Source organism: Lynx canadensis, chromosome B2 (genome assembly GCF_007474595.2).
Source record: "Lynx canadensis isolate LIC74 chromosome B2, mLynCan4.pri.v2, whole genome shotgun sequence".
Classification (NCBI taxonomy): Eukaryota; Metazoa; Chordata; class Mammalia; order Carnivora; family Felidae; genus Lynx; species Lynx canadensis.
In genome coordinates, this window is record NC_044307.1 from 37,771,310 (window position 1) to 37,789,302 (window position 17,993).

Genomic DNA, 17,993 nt, shown 5'->3' on the forward strand with positions numbered 1-17,993 from the left:
AGTTATTTTATCCTAACATATGCAGCACACTCTGCCATTTTCTTCTGGCTTCCATTGCTGTTGTTGAGGATTGGCCATCAGTCTAATTGTCATTTCTTTCTAGATAATCTTTTTTCTCTCTCGTTGGTTTTAAGATATTCACTTTGTTTTGAGTGTTTTACAATTTCACTGTGATATGTCTACATATGATTTCTATTTATTTATTTGTTTATCCTACTTAGGAGGCATTGAATTTCCTGAACTTGAGGATTCAAGTCTTTCATCAATTCCCAGTCATTATTCTACCCCTTATTATCTTTTTTATTCTCTCTCTTCTATCTTTCTGAAGCTTGCCTGAGATGTATGTTAGAACGTATCACTCTATCCTATATGTCTCTTAACTTCTCTTTCACATTCCCTATTTGTTTTCCCCTCTGTGGCATTCTGGATAATGTCTGCAGATCTATTTTCTGGTTTCCTAATTATTTATTTGGCTGAATCTAATCTGCTATTTGACTCATTGTTAACTGTTATGGTGGGCAGAATAATGACCCCCAAAGATAACCACATCCCAATCCCCAGAACCTGTATATATGTTACCTTATGTGGCACAAAGGATTTTACAGATTTTCTTGAGGGTAAGGACCTTGAGATGGGGATGTTATTGTAGAATATCAAAGCCCCAATATAATCAAATGAACCTTAGAAGTGGGAGATGGAGGAGGAAGAGTGGGTCAGAGAGATGAAATAGAAGCAGGGGGAAGATACAAAGCAAGAAAGGAACTTGACCTGCCTTTGTGATCTTTGAAGATATAGGAAGGGGGCCATGAGCCAAAGGATGCAGATGGCCTCAGGAAGCTAGGAAGGGCCCTCACCTGACAGCTAGCAAAGAATTGGGGACCTCAGTAAGAAAGTGAATTCTTCCAGCAACTCAAATGAACAAGGAAATGGATCTTCCCCAGCAGCCTACAGAAAGGAACTCAGCCATGCTGACAATTTGATTTTAGCCCAATGAGTACTATGTCAGGCTTATTAACTAAAGAACGGTAAGATAATAAATTTATGTTGTTTTAAGCTTCTTATTTTGTGGTAATCTGTTCTAGCAGCAATAAAAAACTAATACAGGTTTTCAATTTTAATATTTTAAAAAATTTCCAGAGGTTCTATGCTATTCATGTTTAGAGTTTCCTGTTTCATACTTACATTTTAAATCATCCTTTTTTTCTCCTTAAATTTTTATTAAAATTCAAGTTAGCTAACATACATGCAGTATCAATCATTCTTTTTTCCCCCCGATATAATAAAAACATCTTTGTAACATACATCTGAAAATGTATTATCTGTGATCTTTGCAGGTTTGTTTCTGCTTTCTGTTGTTTCTACTGGCTCTGCTCAGAATAAAAATTCTTGTTTAGTTTCTTCATGGGTTCTGTAAATTTTGTTTGTGAACTCAAGTCTGTTGGAAATTAACTGTTGGATTCTTTGAGACCTTGTTGTGGGCACATTATTCCAGGACAGGTGTGTGTTTGGTTTTACCAGCTGCCACATAGAACTTCCTAAAAATACCTTAAAATAAATTTTTGGTTTGAGGTTTTTAAAATCACATAGATGATATGAATGAATGTTGATTAATGCAACAAACCTAGTGAATTAATAAGTAACAGGCTGGGGCACCTGGGGTGGTCCAGTCAGTTGAGTGTCCAACTCTTGATTTTGGCTCAGGTCATGATCCCAGGGTCGTAGGATTGAGCCCCATGTTGGGTCTGCATGGAGCCTGCTTGGGATTCTCTCTCCCTCTCCCTCTGCCCCTGCCTTACTCTTTCTCTCTTTTGATAGATAGATAGATAGATAGATAGATAGATAGATGATAGATAGAATTCACAGGAAGAGGCAGTTCAAGATAGCAGCATAGGAATATCCTGAACTAACTTACCCCCACAGAGACACCAAATCTACAGCTACATATGAAGCAATTCCTTCTTAAAAAGACCTGAAAACTGAGTAACTGCTCCACAATGAAGCATGAAAGAGCTACACTGAGATGAATAGGAGAGGCACAGATGTTGTCTCACCCAAAACCCTGCCCCTGGCACAGTGACACATCATTGAGAGGGATCTCATAAATACAGAGCTTCTCCTTGGGAAGCAAGGAGTTTGTGCCCCACATCAGGTACTCTAGCTGTTGGGACCTGTACCAGAGAGACAGACCCCAAACTTCCTGGCTTTTTTTTTTCAACGTTTATTTTATTTTTGGGACAGAGAGAGACAGAGCATGAACGGGGGAGGGGCAGAGAGAGAGGGAGACACAGAATCGGAAACAGGCTCCAGGCTCTGAGCCATCAGCCCAGAGCCCGATGCGGGGCTCGAACTCACGGACCGCGAGATCGTGACCTGGCTGAAGTCGGACGCTTAACCGACTGCGCCACCCAGGCGCCCCCAAACTTCCTGGCTTTTAAAACCAACGGGGCTTATGTCTAAAAGACCCAAAGGGCTGTAGGGAATCAAGAACAGGGCTCTTATGCAGACTCACTCACCCCTTGATTCAGAGCAAAAAACAGCAGTTTGAAAAGCACTTAGGTCATATGTGAAGGAGATTCACCTGCTAATCTTAAGGCATCTGCTAGAGAGGCAGGGACCTGTTGGGACTGTCACTAAGGATGGTGACACTGGTTGGCCTTACTAGTGCTATTAGGGATATTCGAACCCCAGTGCTTTTCTGTGGCCCTGCTAAGGCTGGTAGGCCACCCCAGCCCCACTTTTTCCCATAGCCCTGCTAAAGCCAGCAGACATCCCACACAGAGGATATTCCTGCATGCCTAGCTCTAGTGGCCAGGATCGCTTGCATTTCTGGGCCCCACAGGACTGAAACAATTAGAAGGACAGTTCTTAATAGGCTTCCTCCCACAAGGCATGGCACACGCAGCAGACCAAAACACAACCTCAGTCTTCCTGTGAAAAAGGCCTTATTTACTTATTGGCTGTCAATATAAAACAGACTGTGATATTTATAGGCTGTTATATGTGAGACTCATGGTAACAAAACAAAAGTCTATAGTAGATACACAAAAGATAATGGGAAAAGAATCTAAACATAACACTGCAGAAAGTCATCAAACCACAAGGGAAGAGAGCAGAAGAGGAAAAGGACAGGGAAGAACTACAAAACAATCAGAAAACAATTAACAAAATAGCAATAAGCACATACCTATCAATAATTACTTCAAATGTAAATGGGCTAAATTCTCCAATCAAAAGACATAGAAAGTTAGAGAGGGAGGGAGGCAAACCATAAGAGACTCTTAAAAACTGAGAATAAACTGAGGGTTGATGGGGGGTGGGAGGGAGGGGAGGATGGGTGATGGGTATTGAGGAGGGCACCTGTTGGGATGAGCACTGGGTGTTGTATGGAAACCAATCTGACAGTAAATATCATATTATAAAAAAAAGACATAGAGTAGCTGAATGGATTAAAAAAAGACACATCTATGTGCTGCCTTCAAATGTAAGAACACACACAGACTGCAAGTGAAGGAACAGAAAGTGATGGTTTATGCAAGTGGAAACTGAAAGAAAACTTGGGTAGTTACATCAGACAAAATAGACTTTTAAACAAAGACTGTAATAAAAGACAAAGATGGTCATTACATAATGATAACGGGGTCAATTCAACAAGAAGATAGAACATTGGTAAATATTTGTGCACCCAACTTATAAGCACCTAAGCAAATACTAACAGACCAAAAGGGAGATATTGACAGCAGTACAGCAATAGTACAATAGTACAATGCAATACAATAATAGTAGGGGACTTTAATATCCTACTGACTCTCACACTGATGCACACACACCATCTGTGTGTCCAGACCCAGCCATTTCTTTATTTTTTTAATTTTTAAAAAATATTTATTTATTTTTGAGAGAGAGACAGAGACAGAGCATGAATGGGAGGAGGGGCAGAGAGAGAGGAGACACAGAATTGGAAGCAGGCTCCAGGCTCTGAGCTGTCAGCACAGAGCGCCATGTGGGGCTTGAACTCATGAATCGTGAGATCATGACCTGAGCTGAAGTCAGACGCCTAACTGACGTAGCCACTCAGGCGCCCCTAGGCCCAGCCGTTTCAAGACAAAAACTAGGTTTGTACCCTTCAGAGAATCTGGTTGACCTAGAAGAGATATAGAGAGAACAAAAACAAGGGAGAGACACAGACAGACTATTCTCTTCTAAAGCATTCTATTCTGTTCCTCCACATCAGGTATTAAAGTGGTATTGACAAATACACCCCTCTTCCACTAGACAGAGAAAGGCACCAAGGTGGGGCAGGGGGAACCTGTTCACCACCATATTCTAGCACCTAGCTCAGTGCCTGGTACATAGTAAATCTTTATTTGGGTACATGGATTTTAATTTAATTTAATTTAATTTTTTTAAGTTTATTTATTTACTTGTGTGAGAGAGAGAGAGGCAGAGAGAGAGAGAGAGAGAGATAGAATCCCAAGCAGGCTCCACACTGTCAGCATGGAGCCTGATGTGGGGCTTGAACTCACAAACCATGAGGTCATGACCTGAACCTAAACCAAGAGTCAGATGCTTAACCGACTGAACCACCCAGGTGCCCCTGGACACATGGATTTTAAAGATGAGTGGGATTTTTAGACTGGTGGAGCAGATGGATGCCAATAGATTACTTTGGAAATCATAAAACCAGTGGTAAAGTGAGAAAACAAAACAGAAAAAAAAAAAACAATGAAATGTTAATAATTTGTAATTCACAGAGGAATTATGAGTGATTCTCTTTGACCTAACAAATTACCATATAATTATAGATTCTTATGACCAGTCTTTAAGTGGGAGAAAATAAAAGGAGGTATGTTGGTTGTCCAGCATGAGGTTTGCAGGTTAGTGACAAGCAAAATTGGATAGTGCTGCTTTGGGTTGCCAAGGACATTTGTGGAATCTCTTTCTCTGAAGATGGAGACCCTTTCATTTCTGTAATGTTCTCCATGTCTTGTTAGGAGGCAATAGTTAGCAGGCAGAATGAATCTCTATTTTTTTTCATTCCTGTGGGTTGATTATAAAGTTTCCTTCCCTCCACCCCCCTCCTTTTTCTCGGTGTGGCTTGAAGTGATCGTATCAGTTCATTTTAGCTTTAATAATTATCTCTGAAGGTACATTTCCCTGCTACATTCTGAACAGTTCACTCTTTTATCAGGTATCAGAGTAACACTGCTTCTGCTGTTCTTGAAACAATTACCAACATTCAACCCAAAGAGAGTGGAGGGGGAGTCGGAGAGACCCGGGAAGCCATTGTTTATAGACTATCTGAAGATATGCTGAGCAAACTGCCTCCTGACTACATTCCTCATGAGGTAAGCCATGCCCTGGTATGTACAGGGCTATCTTCGGGTTCCACAAAGTTGAGGGAGATCCTGGGACCTCCCTCTCTGCTCATTTCCACTTCCTTTGCAACTCCTCCTTTTACCCTTGTGACCTTCCCTTCCTTGCCCCTTCTCAGGCATCTTGCAAATTATGATCTGCACTTTTCTTTGTTACCCTCTACTCCACCTTCTCTTTCAATCACCTTTTCTCTACCCTTCTCCATCCCTGTGTCTTTTGATACCAAGATATCTTACCCATCTAGGCTTTGTCCATTCTTTGAACTTACCCCTTGTGTTTGTCCCTTGTAGTCTCACAATCCTCCCAGTCAGGTAATAGGAAAGCAGACCATTTAAACGAATTCACTCCCGGTGTGAATGGCAATAATTTTCTACTTCTTGAACCTCACAGTTGTTTGCTTATTAATCTAAATAAGTTTTTCTCATTTTTTTTGTAAAATCTCAAGACCCCTTTACAAAATGAGGACCCAAACAGCTTTTGTTAATGTGAGTTATAACTACTGATATTTAATATATTAAGAATTTAAATGGAGACATTTCAAAAATATGTATTAGTTTATTGTTAAATAAGAGTAATAAACCCCATTACATGTTAACATAAATAACATTTTTATTAAAAAGTAAGTATGGGGGAGCCTGGGTGGTTCAGTCGGTTAAGCATCTGACTCTTGATTTCCGCTGAGGTCATGATCTCCTGGTTCGTGGGTTCAAGCCCCACATAGGGCTCTGTGCTGATAGTGCAGTGCCTGCTTGGGATTCTCTCTCTCCCTCTCTGTCTGCCCTTCCCATGCTCATGCTTTCTCTCTCTCTCTCTCTCTCTCTCTCTCTCTCTCTCTCTCTCAAAATAAATAAACATGAAAAAAAATAATTATGTTTTCCAAGATAAAAATATTCATTGAGAATAATGGTATTGTTTTACATTTTTGCAAATCTCTCTAATGTCTCATTTAATAGAAGGCAGGTGGATTTTCATATCCACATGGTTGTGATACTACATGTCCTGTAGCCCTGGAAACCTTCACTGTATACTCCTGAGAGAAGAAGAGTCAAAAAGTCAAGTGATATCCTAGTATTACTATGAAAATAGTTTTAACTTTGTGGACCCCCAAAAGGATCTCAGGGCCTTCAGGGGTCCCAGGCCACACTTTGAGAACTGCTGATCTAAAAAAAAAAAGTCTCTTTAACTATAGTGAGATTTCTGGGTGGTTGAAAGTTCTGTGAAAAGTCCTCCAACTTGGTCTTCTTCCTGCAAGAAGACAGGGTTGTGTCCTCTGGCCATCCAGGGCCTCCTCTCTGCTGTTCTCAGTGTCCTCTCCTCACTGCTGATGGGCAGAGCCTCACCTGAGCCCCAGATGGGGCTGAGTCAAGTTTAGCTCTTCAACCAAGAAGTGAGAGGCTAATGCCCTAGTGCTAGTGTAACTGTGGTCTTGTGTCTACTCTGTCCTGCTTCCTCAAGTCTGGGAAAAATGAACTTGTCAGCTGGGAACACTTAGGATCCTTGAGCTACAGGCTTCCCACTGCAGTGAGTACCCCCAAAACTAAAACAAAACAAAACAAAACAAAACAAAACATTTTTTTCACTCTTAAAACAGTTTTTGTTTCCATTATGTAGATAAGTACCAAGACATTTGGCCAAGATACTGAAATCAGTTGCTTCACATAGAGATAGATATAGTAAGGGAAGGAAATATTTTTTTAATGGATACAATATACTTTCAACGGTCCATTGTAAGTGATCTTCAGAAGGTAGATGGGGCATAAAACCTGCCTTCAGAGATTTTAAAAATTGGCATGTGGAAGTGAAATAAAACTCACTCTAGATGCCTAGACCACAGGCTGGTATACCAGAGGAGGCTTCTAAGATGTTGGGATAATTTGAGGTGTCCAGGGTTGGTTGGGGCCATTCCTCTGAGTTCTCTGTGCTGGCAACATCCTAGCAGGAACTGAGTGTGAGGGATGTCATTAGGTGGGTTGCTAAATGGGAAGGAGTTTGTACTGAGGCATCTAAAACTGCTTCCTCTTTCAAGATCACTTACCTTTTAATGTCCTTTATTTTACTGAAGAGAGAGATTTGTTCTTGAAAATGTGGCTGTAAAGTGAATTTTATAAATTGAAATATAATTATACTATTGACTTTCATAGTAAAAATGGAGCCACATTACTGAAGAAGGGTCCCAGAAATATAATGAAAATCCTATGTAAGACTGCAGCAAATCTTTCATCTTATTAGTAAAAAGGTAATTTGGAGCTGGAACAATAACCATACTCAAAATAAAATCAGTACTAAAATTATATTTTCAAGAGTTAAGTTTTTCCTAAGCTTGACTCTATTGCAAAAGAAGTTTCTCCTTTAAAACGGTAAGTAGGGTAAGGCAATTTGTTTGAGGCTGTTAGCATACTAAAAAATACCTACCTGGCCTGTTGATTTGACGTTGTAGCCAATACCTGGGCTTAATTTCCCACATATGGGGGTTGCAAAAGTATTTCCATAATTTCCTTTCTCCTTCAGTGTGAATTTCTACACAGTAGTTGTGATTTAAAGGGGGTGATATATATGCTCTTCAGCCACTGGAGGCTGAAGGGCCTGAGCTGAGAATGAGCCAGTGGAGCCTGCAAAAATGTAAAGTTCTAGAACCAAGAATTTGAGAGAATACCCGAGGGTTGGTATGGTGAGTGGGTTAGGGACCTCCACTGGCATGTTTGACTGGGATTAATATCATTCGCTCTGCCTGCCCAGATATTCCCACCCAGGCTCTTCCTTTTTATATCACTGCTTGCCTGAGTTTGTGCTTCCCCTTTTCATCCTTCACCCACTAGAAGTGGCCCAACTGCAGGAAAGCAGAGGTGTCCATTGCTCAGTGGGACACTTTAGCACCATGCTAGCAAACCTAGCATGTAAAATGAGAAGGATGGAACAGATGAACTTGAAGGCCATCGTCTCTAACATTCCATGACTCAGGATGGGGCGGTGGGCATCTCCAGCAGAGAACCTACAGTTGAATGGCTTTCTGGTGATTCTGCAGACTGGTACATCAGTCTAAATTCTCTCCCACTCCATGTGCCTATCCTTACCCCTCATGTACTGGCATCTCTTTGATAGTGGCCAGCAGAAAGTTCAGATCTCTATATGAGCTCTTGCCACACAGTCAATCTTTTCTTGGGCATAGGACACTAAATTGAAATGTGTATATATATATTGGCTTATTTTCCAATAATTGTTATATTTTATTATTCCCACAACCAGATGCTTTTATATTGATCTCTTCAAAATGGTCAATAAATGATATACCCCAAAAATAACAAATGACAGGTGCTTAATGGCTCTCCCACGAAGTCAAATATTTTCATTGATTAGATTAGGAAAGGCTCTCTTTAGTCGCCCTGGCCAAGGCAACAATGATCTTAGGACACTGCAGCCAATCGTTCATTGGTAACTGCTCTGTAAAGATTTTGTCCGTATTAACTTTCTGTGACATTTCTAATAACAACTCTGTAAGCATTATGAAAAAAATATTCCAAACTGTACTCTTATAAAGGTTAGATTGCAAAGGAATATTTAACTGACACTTAGTACTTAATCATTTAAAAGGGAAAAAAGGTACAATTCTATTTCAGCTTTTTAAAGTACATTTCCAATTATCAACTAAGTACAATCAATAGGAAATAAAAATCATTTTAGTTGAACAGTAGTTTTTGAGGCCCAGAAAATGGGGAATTTAATGACAAGTTTGGTTCTGCAAAAGATATTTTAGAATCCATTTGGTAGAGATATATCCAGAGGAAGAAAAAGAACAGAGAAAGGAGAGATCATTGGAAGAGAAATAACAGATGATAAAAGAAATTTAGAAATTCATTTCTTGTATGCTTTTTTTTTTAAGGTGAAGGCTCGTTTGATCAAGATGGGACATCTTAATTCAATGAACATATTTCTGAGACAAGAAATTGACAGAATGCAAAGAGTCATCTCAATACTTCGCAGTAGTTTGAGTGATCTAAAATTGGCCATTGAGGGAACAATCATTATGAGTGAGGTGAGCTATTATCTCAATTGTCATTTCCCTCTTCTGCTGATTTCTCTTGTTCTTATATTTTAACTTTACCTTTTTCAGAATTTGAGAGACGCCCTGGACAACATGTATGATGCTCGCATACCTCAGATCTGGAAAAGAGTGTCCTGGGATTCATCCACACTGGGCTTCTGGTTCACTGAACTTCTGGAAAGAAATGCTCAGTTTTCTACTTGGATATTTGAGGGGAGGCCCAATGTATTTTGGATGACTGGTTTCTTTAATCCACAAGGTATGTGCTCATAGGAGAGCAGGTAAAGTTGGAAGGTGAGGATAGTTGCACTGTGGGATGAATATGTATGATATATAATAATACAGAGGTACAGCTTGCTAAGTTCTAGGCATAGGCTTTCAAAGGCTGGGGAACACAGATGATCCTTCTGTAATTGTTCTGCAAATTCAGTCTGAAATTCATTCTACCATTGCTTCCACAATATGGAGGCAAACCTTCCATTTTTCTTCTCACCTACTTCAGCAAGCCTGTGGTCAGGACATGTGAAATAGTAAAGTTTTATTCAGATCTTAGTTTTAAATGTTTTATGAAAATGTCAAACACGAAGCACCAAAACATGCAAAAATTTTTCTAGGTTGCAGGAAATTAGACTGATTTCAAAACTGATCATGTGGCATTTAGTGGACTTCTAGACTCGGCCCCCTCTCAGTTTTTTATCCCCTGAAAAAGTGCTTTGTGATTCTGCTGCATTTCTTCCTTCACTCTAGAAATTCTTACTAAGTATTTTTTACTAAGTTACTAACCAGATGTCTATTGACATAATAAATTGTGCATAATTTGGTAAGCTCATAAAACCCACTATGGTTAAAGTTAGTGTTTTGGATTTAGAAATTTGTGGAGTTCATTGAATTCATAAAGTTCAGAGACACAACAACTTTTTGCCTTACTACAATACGGATAATTTTAATTCAAGTAATTCTTATTTTTTAAAGTTTTATTTAAATTCCAGTTAGTTAACATACAGTGTAATATGAGTTTCAGGTGTACAGTATAGTGATTCCACACTTCCATATATCACCTGCCGCTCATCACAAGTGCCCTTCTTAATCCCCATCACCTGTTTCATCCATCCCCCCCACCAACCTCCCCTCTAATAACCATCAGTTTATTCTCTATAGTTAAGAGTTTGTTTTTTGATTTGCCTCTCCCTTTTTCCTTTGCTCATTTGTTTTGTTTATTAAAATCCAAATATGAGTGAGAGCATATACTATTGGTCTTTCTTTGACTGACTTATTTCGCTTAACATGATACTCTCTGGCCTTATCCATGTTGTTGCAAATGGCAATATTTCATTCCTTTTGATGGCTGAGTAATATTACATTGTGTATACATATACCATAACTTCTCTATCCATTCATCAGTTGATGGGCACGTGGGCTGCTTCCATAATTTGGCTATTGTAGATAATGTTGCTATAAACATTGGGGTGCAAGTGTGTCCCTTTGAATCAGTATTTTTGTATCCTTTGGGTAAATATCTAGTAGTGCCATTGCTGGATCATAGGGTAGTTCTATTTTTAACTTTTTGATGAACCTCCATACTGTTTTCCACAATGGTGGTACAAGTTTGCATTCCCAACAGTGCAAGACAGTTTCCCTTTCTCCACACCCTCACCAACACCTGTTGTTTCTTGTGTTGTTGAGTTTAGCCTTTCTGACAGGTGTGAGGTGATATCTCATTGTAGTCTTGATTTGCTTTTCTCTGACGGTGAGTAATGTTGAGCATCTTTTCAGGTGTCTGTTGGCCACCTATATTTCTTCTTTGGAAAAATGTCTATTCAGGCCCTCTGCCCAATTTTCAATTGGATTATTCATTTTAGGGGTGTTGAGTTGAAGTTCTCTATAGATTCTGGATACTAATCCTTTATCAGATATGTCATTTGCAAATATCTTCTCCCATTCTTTAGGTTGCCTGATAGTTTGCAGAAGCTTTTTTTTTTTTTTTTGCAGTCCCAATAGTTTATTTTTGCTTTTGTTCCCCTTACCTCAGGAGTCATATCTAGAAGGAAGTTGCTATGGTTGATGTCAAAGAGGTTACTACCTGTGTTCTCTTCTAGGATTTTTATGGTTTCAGGTCTCACATTTAGGTCTTTAATCCATTTTTAATTTATTTTTGTGTATGGTGTAAGAAAGTGGCCCAGTTTCATTCTTTTGCATGTTGCTGTCCAGTTTTCCCAACACCATTTGTCAAAAAGACTGTCTTTTTCCCACTGAATATTCTTTACTGCTTTGTCGAAGATTAATTGGCCATGTAATTATGGGTTCATTTCTGGGTTTTCTATTCTGTTCTGTTGATATAGGTATCTATTTTTGTTCCAGTACCATACTGTGTTGATCACTACAGGTTTGTAATATAACTTAAAGTCTGGAATTATGATGCTTCAAGCTTTGCTTTTCTTTTTCAAAATTGGCTTTGGCTATTTGGGGTCTTGTGGTTCCATACAAATTTTAGGACTGCTTGTTCTAGCTCTGTGAAAAATTCCGTTGGTACTCTGAAAGGGATTGAATTAAATATGTAGATTGCTTTCGGTACTATAGACATTTTAACAGTATTTGTTCTTCCAATCCATGATCATGATCATGGAATGTCTTTCCATTTTTTTTTTCTGTCATCTTAAATTTCATTCATCAATGTTTTATAGTATGCAGAGTACAGGTCTTTTTCCTGTTTGGTTAGGTTTATTCCTACGTATCTTATGGTTTTTGGTGTAATTATAAATGGATTGATTCCTTATCTTTCTACTGCTTCGTTATTGGTGTATAGAAATGCAACATATTTCTGTATGTTGGTTTTGCATCCTGCAACTTTACTGAATTCATGTATATGTTCTAGCAGGTTTTTTTGGTGGAGTCTTTAGGGTTTTCTATGTAGAGTATCATGTCATCTGCAAATAGTGAAAGTTTGACTTCTTCCTTGCTGATTTGGATGCCTTTTGTTTCTTTTTGTTGTCTGATTGCTGTGGCTAGGACTTCTAGTACTATGTTGAATAAATGTGGTGAGGGTGGACATCCCTGTCTTGTTCCTGACTATAGAGGAAAAGCTTTCAGTTTTTCTCCATTAAAGATGATATTAGCTATGGGGTTTTTTTTATATATGGCCTTTATTATGTTGAGGTATGTTCCCTCTAAACCTACTTTGTGGAGGGTTTTTAAAATGAATGGATGTTGTACTTTGTCGAATGCCTTTTCTGTATCTATTGAAGTGATAATATGGTTCTTATCCTTTCTTTTATTATGTGGTGTATCACACTGATTGATTTGTGAATACTGGACCACTCCTGCAGCCCAGGAATAAATCCCACTTGATCGTGGTGAATAATTCTTTTAATGTACTGTGGAATTTGATTTGCTAGTATCTTGTTGAGAATTTTTGCATTCGTGTTAATCAGGGATATTGGCCTGTAATTCTCCTTTTTAGTGGGGTCTTTGTCTGTTTTTGGAATCAAGGTAATCTGGCTTCATAGAATGAGTTTGGAAGTTTTCCTCCCATTTCTATTTTTTGGATCAGTTTGAGAAGAATAAGTATAACTCTTCTTTAAAGGTCTGATATAATTCCCCTGGGAAGCCATCTGGCCCTGGACTTTTGTTTGTTGGGAGATTTTTGATTACTGATTCAATTTCTTTGCTAGTTATGGGTCTGTTCACATTTTCTATTTCTTCTGTTTTACTTTTAGTAGTTTGTATGTTTCCAGGAATTTTCCCATTTCTTCCAGATTGCCCAGTTTGTTGGCATACAATTTTTGATAATATTCTCTTATGATTGTATTTCTGTGGTGTTGGTTGTGATCTGTCCACTTTCATCCATGATTTTATTTATTTTGGTCTTTTTTTTTTTTTAATAAGTCTGGTTACGGGGTTATCAATTTTACTAATTCTTTCAAAGAATCAGCTCTTAGTTTTGTTGATCTGTTCTACTGTGTTTTTGTTGTTGTTGTTGTTGTTGTTGTTGTTTTTGCTTGTTTCTATATCATTCATTTCTGTTCTAATATTTATTATTTCCCTTCTGGCTTTAGGCTTTATTTGCTATTTCTTTTCTAGCTCATTTAGGTGTAAGTTTAGGTTGCGTATTTGAGACTTTTCTTGCATCAGGTAGGCCTGATGGCTATATACTTCCCTCTTATGACTGTCTTTGCTGCATCTCAAGGTTTGGGACTGTCATGTTTCCATTTTCATTTGTTTCCATATACTTTTAAATTTCTTCTTTAATTTCCTGGTTAACTCATCCATTATTTAGTAGGATGTTCTTTAATATCTTTGTATTTGTGGTCTTTCCACATTTTTTTTCTTATGATTAACTTCAAGTTTCATAGCATTGTTGTTCTGAAAATACACATGGTGTGGTCTCAGTCTTTTTGTACTTGTTGAGAGCTGATTTGTGACCCAGTATGTGATCTGTTTTGGAGAATGTTCCATGTTAACTCAAAAAGAATGTGTATTCGGCTGTACTAAGATGAAATGCTCTGAATATATCTATTAAGTCCATCTGATCCAGTGTGTCATTCAAAGCCATTGTTTCCTTGTTGATTTTCTGCTTAGATGATCTGTCCATTGTTGTTAAGTGGGGGTGTTAAAGTCCCTTACTATTATTGTACTATTATCAATGAGTTTCTTTATATTTGTTTTTAAATGACATATATATTTGGGTGTTTACAATTTGGGGGCATAAATATTTACAATTGTTAGGTCTTCTTGGTGGAGAGACCCCCCCCCCCCCCCATTCATTATTTAGTTGCATGTTATTTAACCTTCATGTATTTGTGGTGTTTGCAGATTTTTTTTCTTGAGGTTGACTTCTAGTTTCATAGCTACTTCAAGTAATTCTTGGCCAAAATAAAGTAATGTTGGATTCCTTACAGTTCAGCATCTTATAGGTCCACTTGTAATACAATTTAATTTACACATACAAATTTAAGAGGTATTATTGCTACTCACAATATGGTTGAATCTCATAAAATAATCTCAAGTGAAGGAAGTCAAACAGAACACATTGCAATTTGTTATACTGTATACATTGTGATGTATGTATACTGTATAATTCCATTTACACAAAGAATCAAAACAGGCAAAACAGATCCATGGTGTTAAAAGTCAGGCTAGTGGTTGCCCTTGAGGGAGAGGGCAGTGATTGCAAAAGGGCGCAAGGGGGCTTCTGGGGGCCTAGGAATGTTCCATTTCTTGATCTGGATGTTGGTTACATGGCTGTATTCTCTTGGTGAAAATTCTTCATGCTGTACACTTATTTACGCAGTTTTCTTTGTATAAATAATACTTCAACAAATAGTATACCTTTAATTGTCCCCTGTGTACATACATTAATTCACTTCATGCATTTTTAAGTATCTTAACATTTTCTAAATTTAAAACACTAACCATGGCTGTTTTTATGAGCTTACAAAACTATACATAGTATATTACTGTGTCAATAGGCTTTATATTTGTAAAGGACAGCTCCCAGATTTCACTTATCTATTTTTCTCCCAGATTTTCCATTGAATTTGGGGAGGAAACATTTTTATTATGGTTCTCGGATTTCATGTGTCTACTTATGAGTGTCTCTTTCCTCCTTACCAGCCCTCAATTTGAGTGAGTTGTCACCAGGTAATTCCTGGCTTGAGGGCCTGAAGAAATAGCACTTAACTTAATTAGGATTGTCTAACCACCTTCCATTTGCTAGCCCCTCTGCTAGGTGCTTTCAATAGAGAGAGATTTGAGACCCAATTCATGCCCTAAAGGAGCTTCATAATCTGATTGGTAAGACAGACCCATCAGCAACTTTAACATAATGTGATAAGTGCTTCACCCGAGTGAGAGCTAAGTGCCATAGTAGTACAGAGGACAGGAAGATGAATTCTGCCAAGGCAAGGCTCCAGAAGAGCTTTATACAGGAAGAATGGGGTAGAATTTGCAGGGACTTGAGAAAGGGGCATTCCAGTCAGAGACATGAGCAAAGACAAGGCATCTCCAGGGAAAGAAGGACAGCAGCATGGCCTGAGTTCAGAGAGGGGAGCAGAGGTGGGGGGCAGTGAGGCTGGCGTGTGGAGTCTCCTGGGGGAGTTTAGGCCACATCATAAAGGCAATTGGAAGTCCCAATTCAGGATCAAATTGCGTCTTTGATCCAATTTGATCAAAGATCAAAGATCAAAAGATAATCCCAGGAGAAGGTAGAGAGTAGACTGGAGTATGAAGCTTCTGAGCAATGAGAGTCTTACCGAGTCCAACGGAGAGAGCCTGGGACCTTAACTAGGTGAAAAGGAAGGGACAGATCTGATGGGGTGACTAAATGGGGGACTTTTTTCATTATTTATTTATTTATTTATTTATTTATTTATTTATTTTAGAGAGAGATAGCAGGAAAAAGGGACAAAGGGAGAGAGAGAGAGAGAGAGAGAGAGAGAGAGAGAGAGAGAGAGAGGATCCTAAGCAGGCTCCATGCTCAGCACAGAGCCCAGTGTGGGGCTCAATCCCACGACCCTGGGATCATGACCTGAGCCAAAGTCAAGGGTCAGAAGCTCAACTGACTGAGCCACCCACGCACCCTAAATGGGGGGTCTTTGAGAGAATAGAGAGAGACAACGGCTGAGGCTAAAGGCCTGGTATAAGACAGGGAGCGTTGGAAGAGGGACTGGCTGAGAGGAAAGCAAGGAGCACTGGATTTGTCAGCTAGTGCTGGTGGGACATCCAGGTGGAGAGGTGTGTTGGCAGACTTGGAATTTGGGAGAGGGGTAAAGATCAGTGATTTTCAAAAGGATGTGAGGTCATTAAGTGCATTTTTGATATTCAAGAACCAAGGTAATGGGGTTGGTTCATCCCTGGCCTTCCATAGACACAGACAAATTAAGTTGTATATCACAACACACAGTCTCTTTCCATGACTGGTTTTTTTTTTTTCATTAGAAATATGACTTAAAATGGCAAAGTATTAATGTGAACTAATCTGTAATTGTTACTGTTTGTTAAGAAATATCACAAGCCAGAACGTTTAAAAAAATTCAAATGCAGATGTACATTTCAGTTTTCTTGTCATTATTTGTTAGTAATACTAATCCTTTCTCTTTCCTTAATTACTGTTTTCAGCTTAAACTCTGATTCTTTCTCTCATGGCTCTCATGTCTTGGAAAGGCCTGGATTCAAGCATGCTACCTTTATGCACATGTACATAGACATATACCCTTGTCTTGTCTATGATTGCTTTTTATTTGTGGTGTAGCATAGTAGAGGTCAGCTTTCCCTGCACACTAATCACTTTTCTGCTTCCTTTTCCTTTTCTTGACATAGGAGAAAAATTACTTTCTGTTCCATATCACCTGACCAAATCTGGACATCACAAAGATTACAGCAATTTCATACATGTTCATAGGCAGTGTGCAAGCAGATAAAGCGCCTTCCAATTGGAAGCTTCTCTGATCACTATTTGACAATAATTGATTCTTAGCATGACTATATCTCCTGGGTTTTATATCTTCTAACACAGTCCCCTTCAATGAAATTTCTTTCTTTGGCTCAAGATTTTTAAATAAATGGTTTTTAAAATTGAAGTAAAACGTAATTCAGTTTGCAACAAGACCATAGTTTTATTACAAATACGTAGAGTCAAAATCACTTAGGCTATGAAATATTTGAAAATAAAATTTCACATATAACCATTTAGTTTTGTGTTCTTATAATGTAATATGGCATCCAGTACTGTCAGACGTGTGTTTCCCGTGGCGCCTCTAAAGATTGCTCCTCAGGCCTAAGTGCCTTCAAGGCCCATGCTGCCACAAGGACAGGTGATAGCCTTGTGTGCCCCCCAGTCTGTGTCTGAGCTGAATGCTGTTTGTAGCACTGCTCCATTGCCTTATGGCGGTCTGATATTTTGTCAGTCATACTCGAAGAGGCTGAGTCAGCCATCATGGAATGGTATTTTCAGTCCCCTTCACAATAATTTCTTGTAGTAGTTGATGAGCTCACCTATATGGCAGTTAGGCTTGATTATTAAAATGGTCAGGCGGGAGTGCCTGGGTGGATCATTTGGTTAAGCAGCTGACTCTTGATTTCAGCTCAGGGCATGATCTCACAGTTAGTGAGTTCGATCCCTGCGTCGGGCTCTATGCTCACAGCGTGGAGCCTGCTTTGGATCTTCTGTCTCCCTCTCTCTACCCCTCCCTCACTCACACATGATCTTCTCTACCTTTCTCTCTCTCTCTCTCTCTCTCACTATCTCCCTCCCCCCCCACTCTCTTTCTCTCTCTCTCTCAAAAATAAATAAATATTAAAAAAAATGGTCAAGCTCTCTGTACCCATGACCCTATAATATTTGTTCAATGGCTCAACTTTTGGTAGTGCAGGGATTTGCACCCCAGTGATTACTCAGGTCCAAGAGGACCTTAGTACTCCAGTAATTGTTGATACACATGTTCACATATTGTTTAAGATTGTCCTTCTCAGGGGGCACGTGGGTGGCTCAGTCGGTTGGGCGTCCGACTTCGGCTCAGGTCATGATCTCACACTCGGTGAGTTTGAGCCCCGCGTCGGGCTCTGTGCTGACAGCTCAGAGCCTGGA

The 17,993-nt window shown here is 39.1% G+C and overlaps 1 protein-coding gene across 1 annotated transcript in view; it reads left to right on the forward strand.

The window, feature by feature from the left end:
• Positions 1-17,993, forward strand: part of DNAH8 (dynein axonemal heavy chain 8) — a 310,125-nt gene that overhangs the window by 279,008 nt on the left and 13,124 nt on the right. Inside the window, 3 exon segments of the mRNA XM_030314553.1 lie at positions 5,189-5,345; positions 9,251-9,403; positions 9,482-9,671. Of these exon segments, the coding sequence (XP_030170413.1) occupies positions 5,189-5,345; positions 9,251-9,403; positions 9,482-9,671 (500 nt within the window).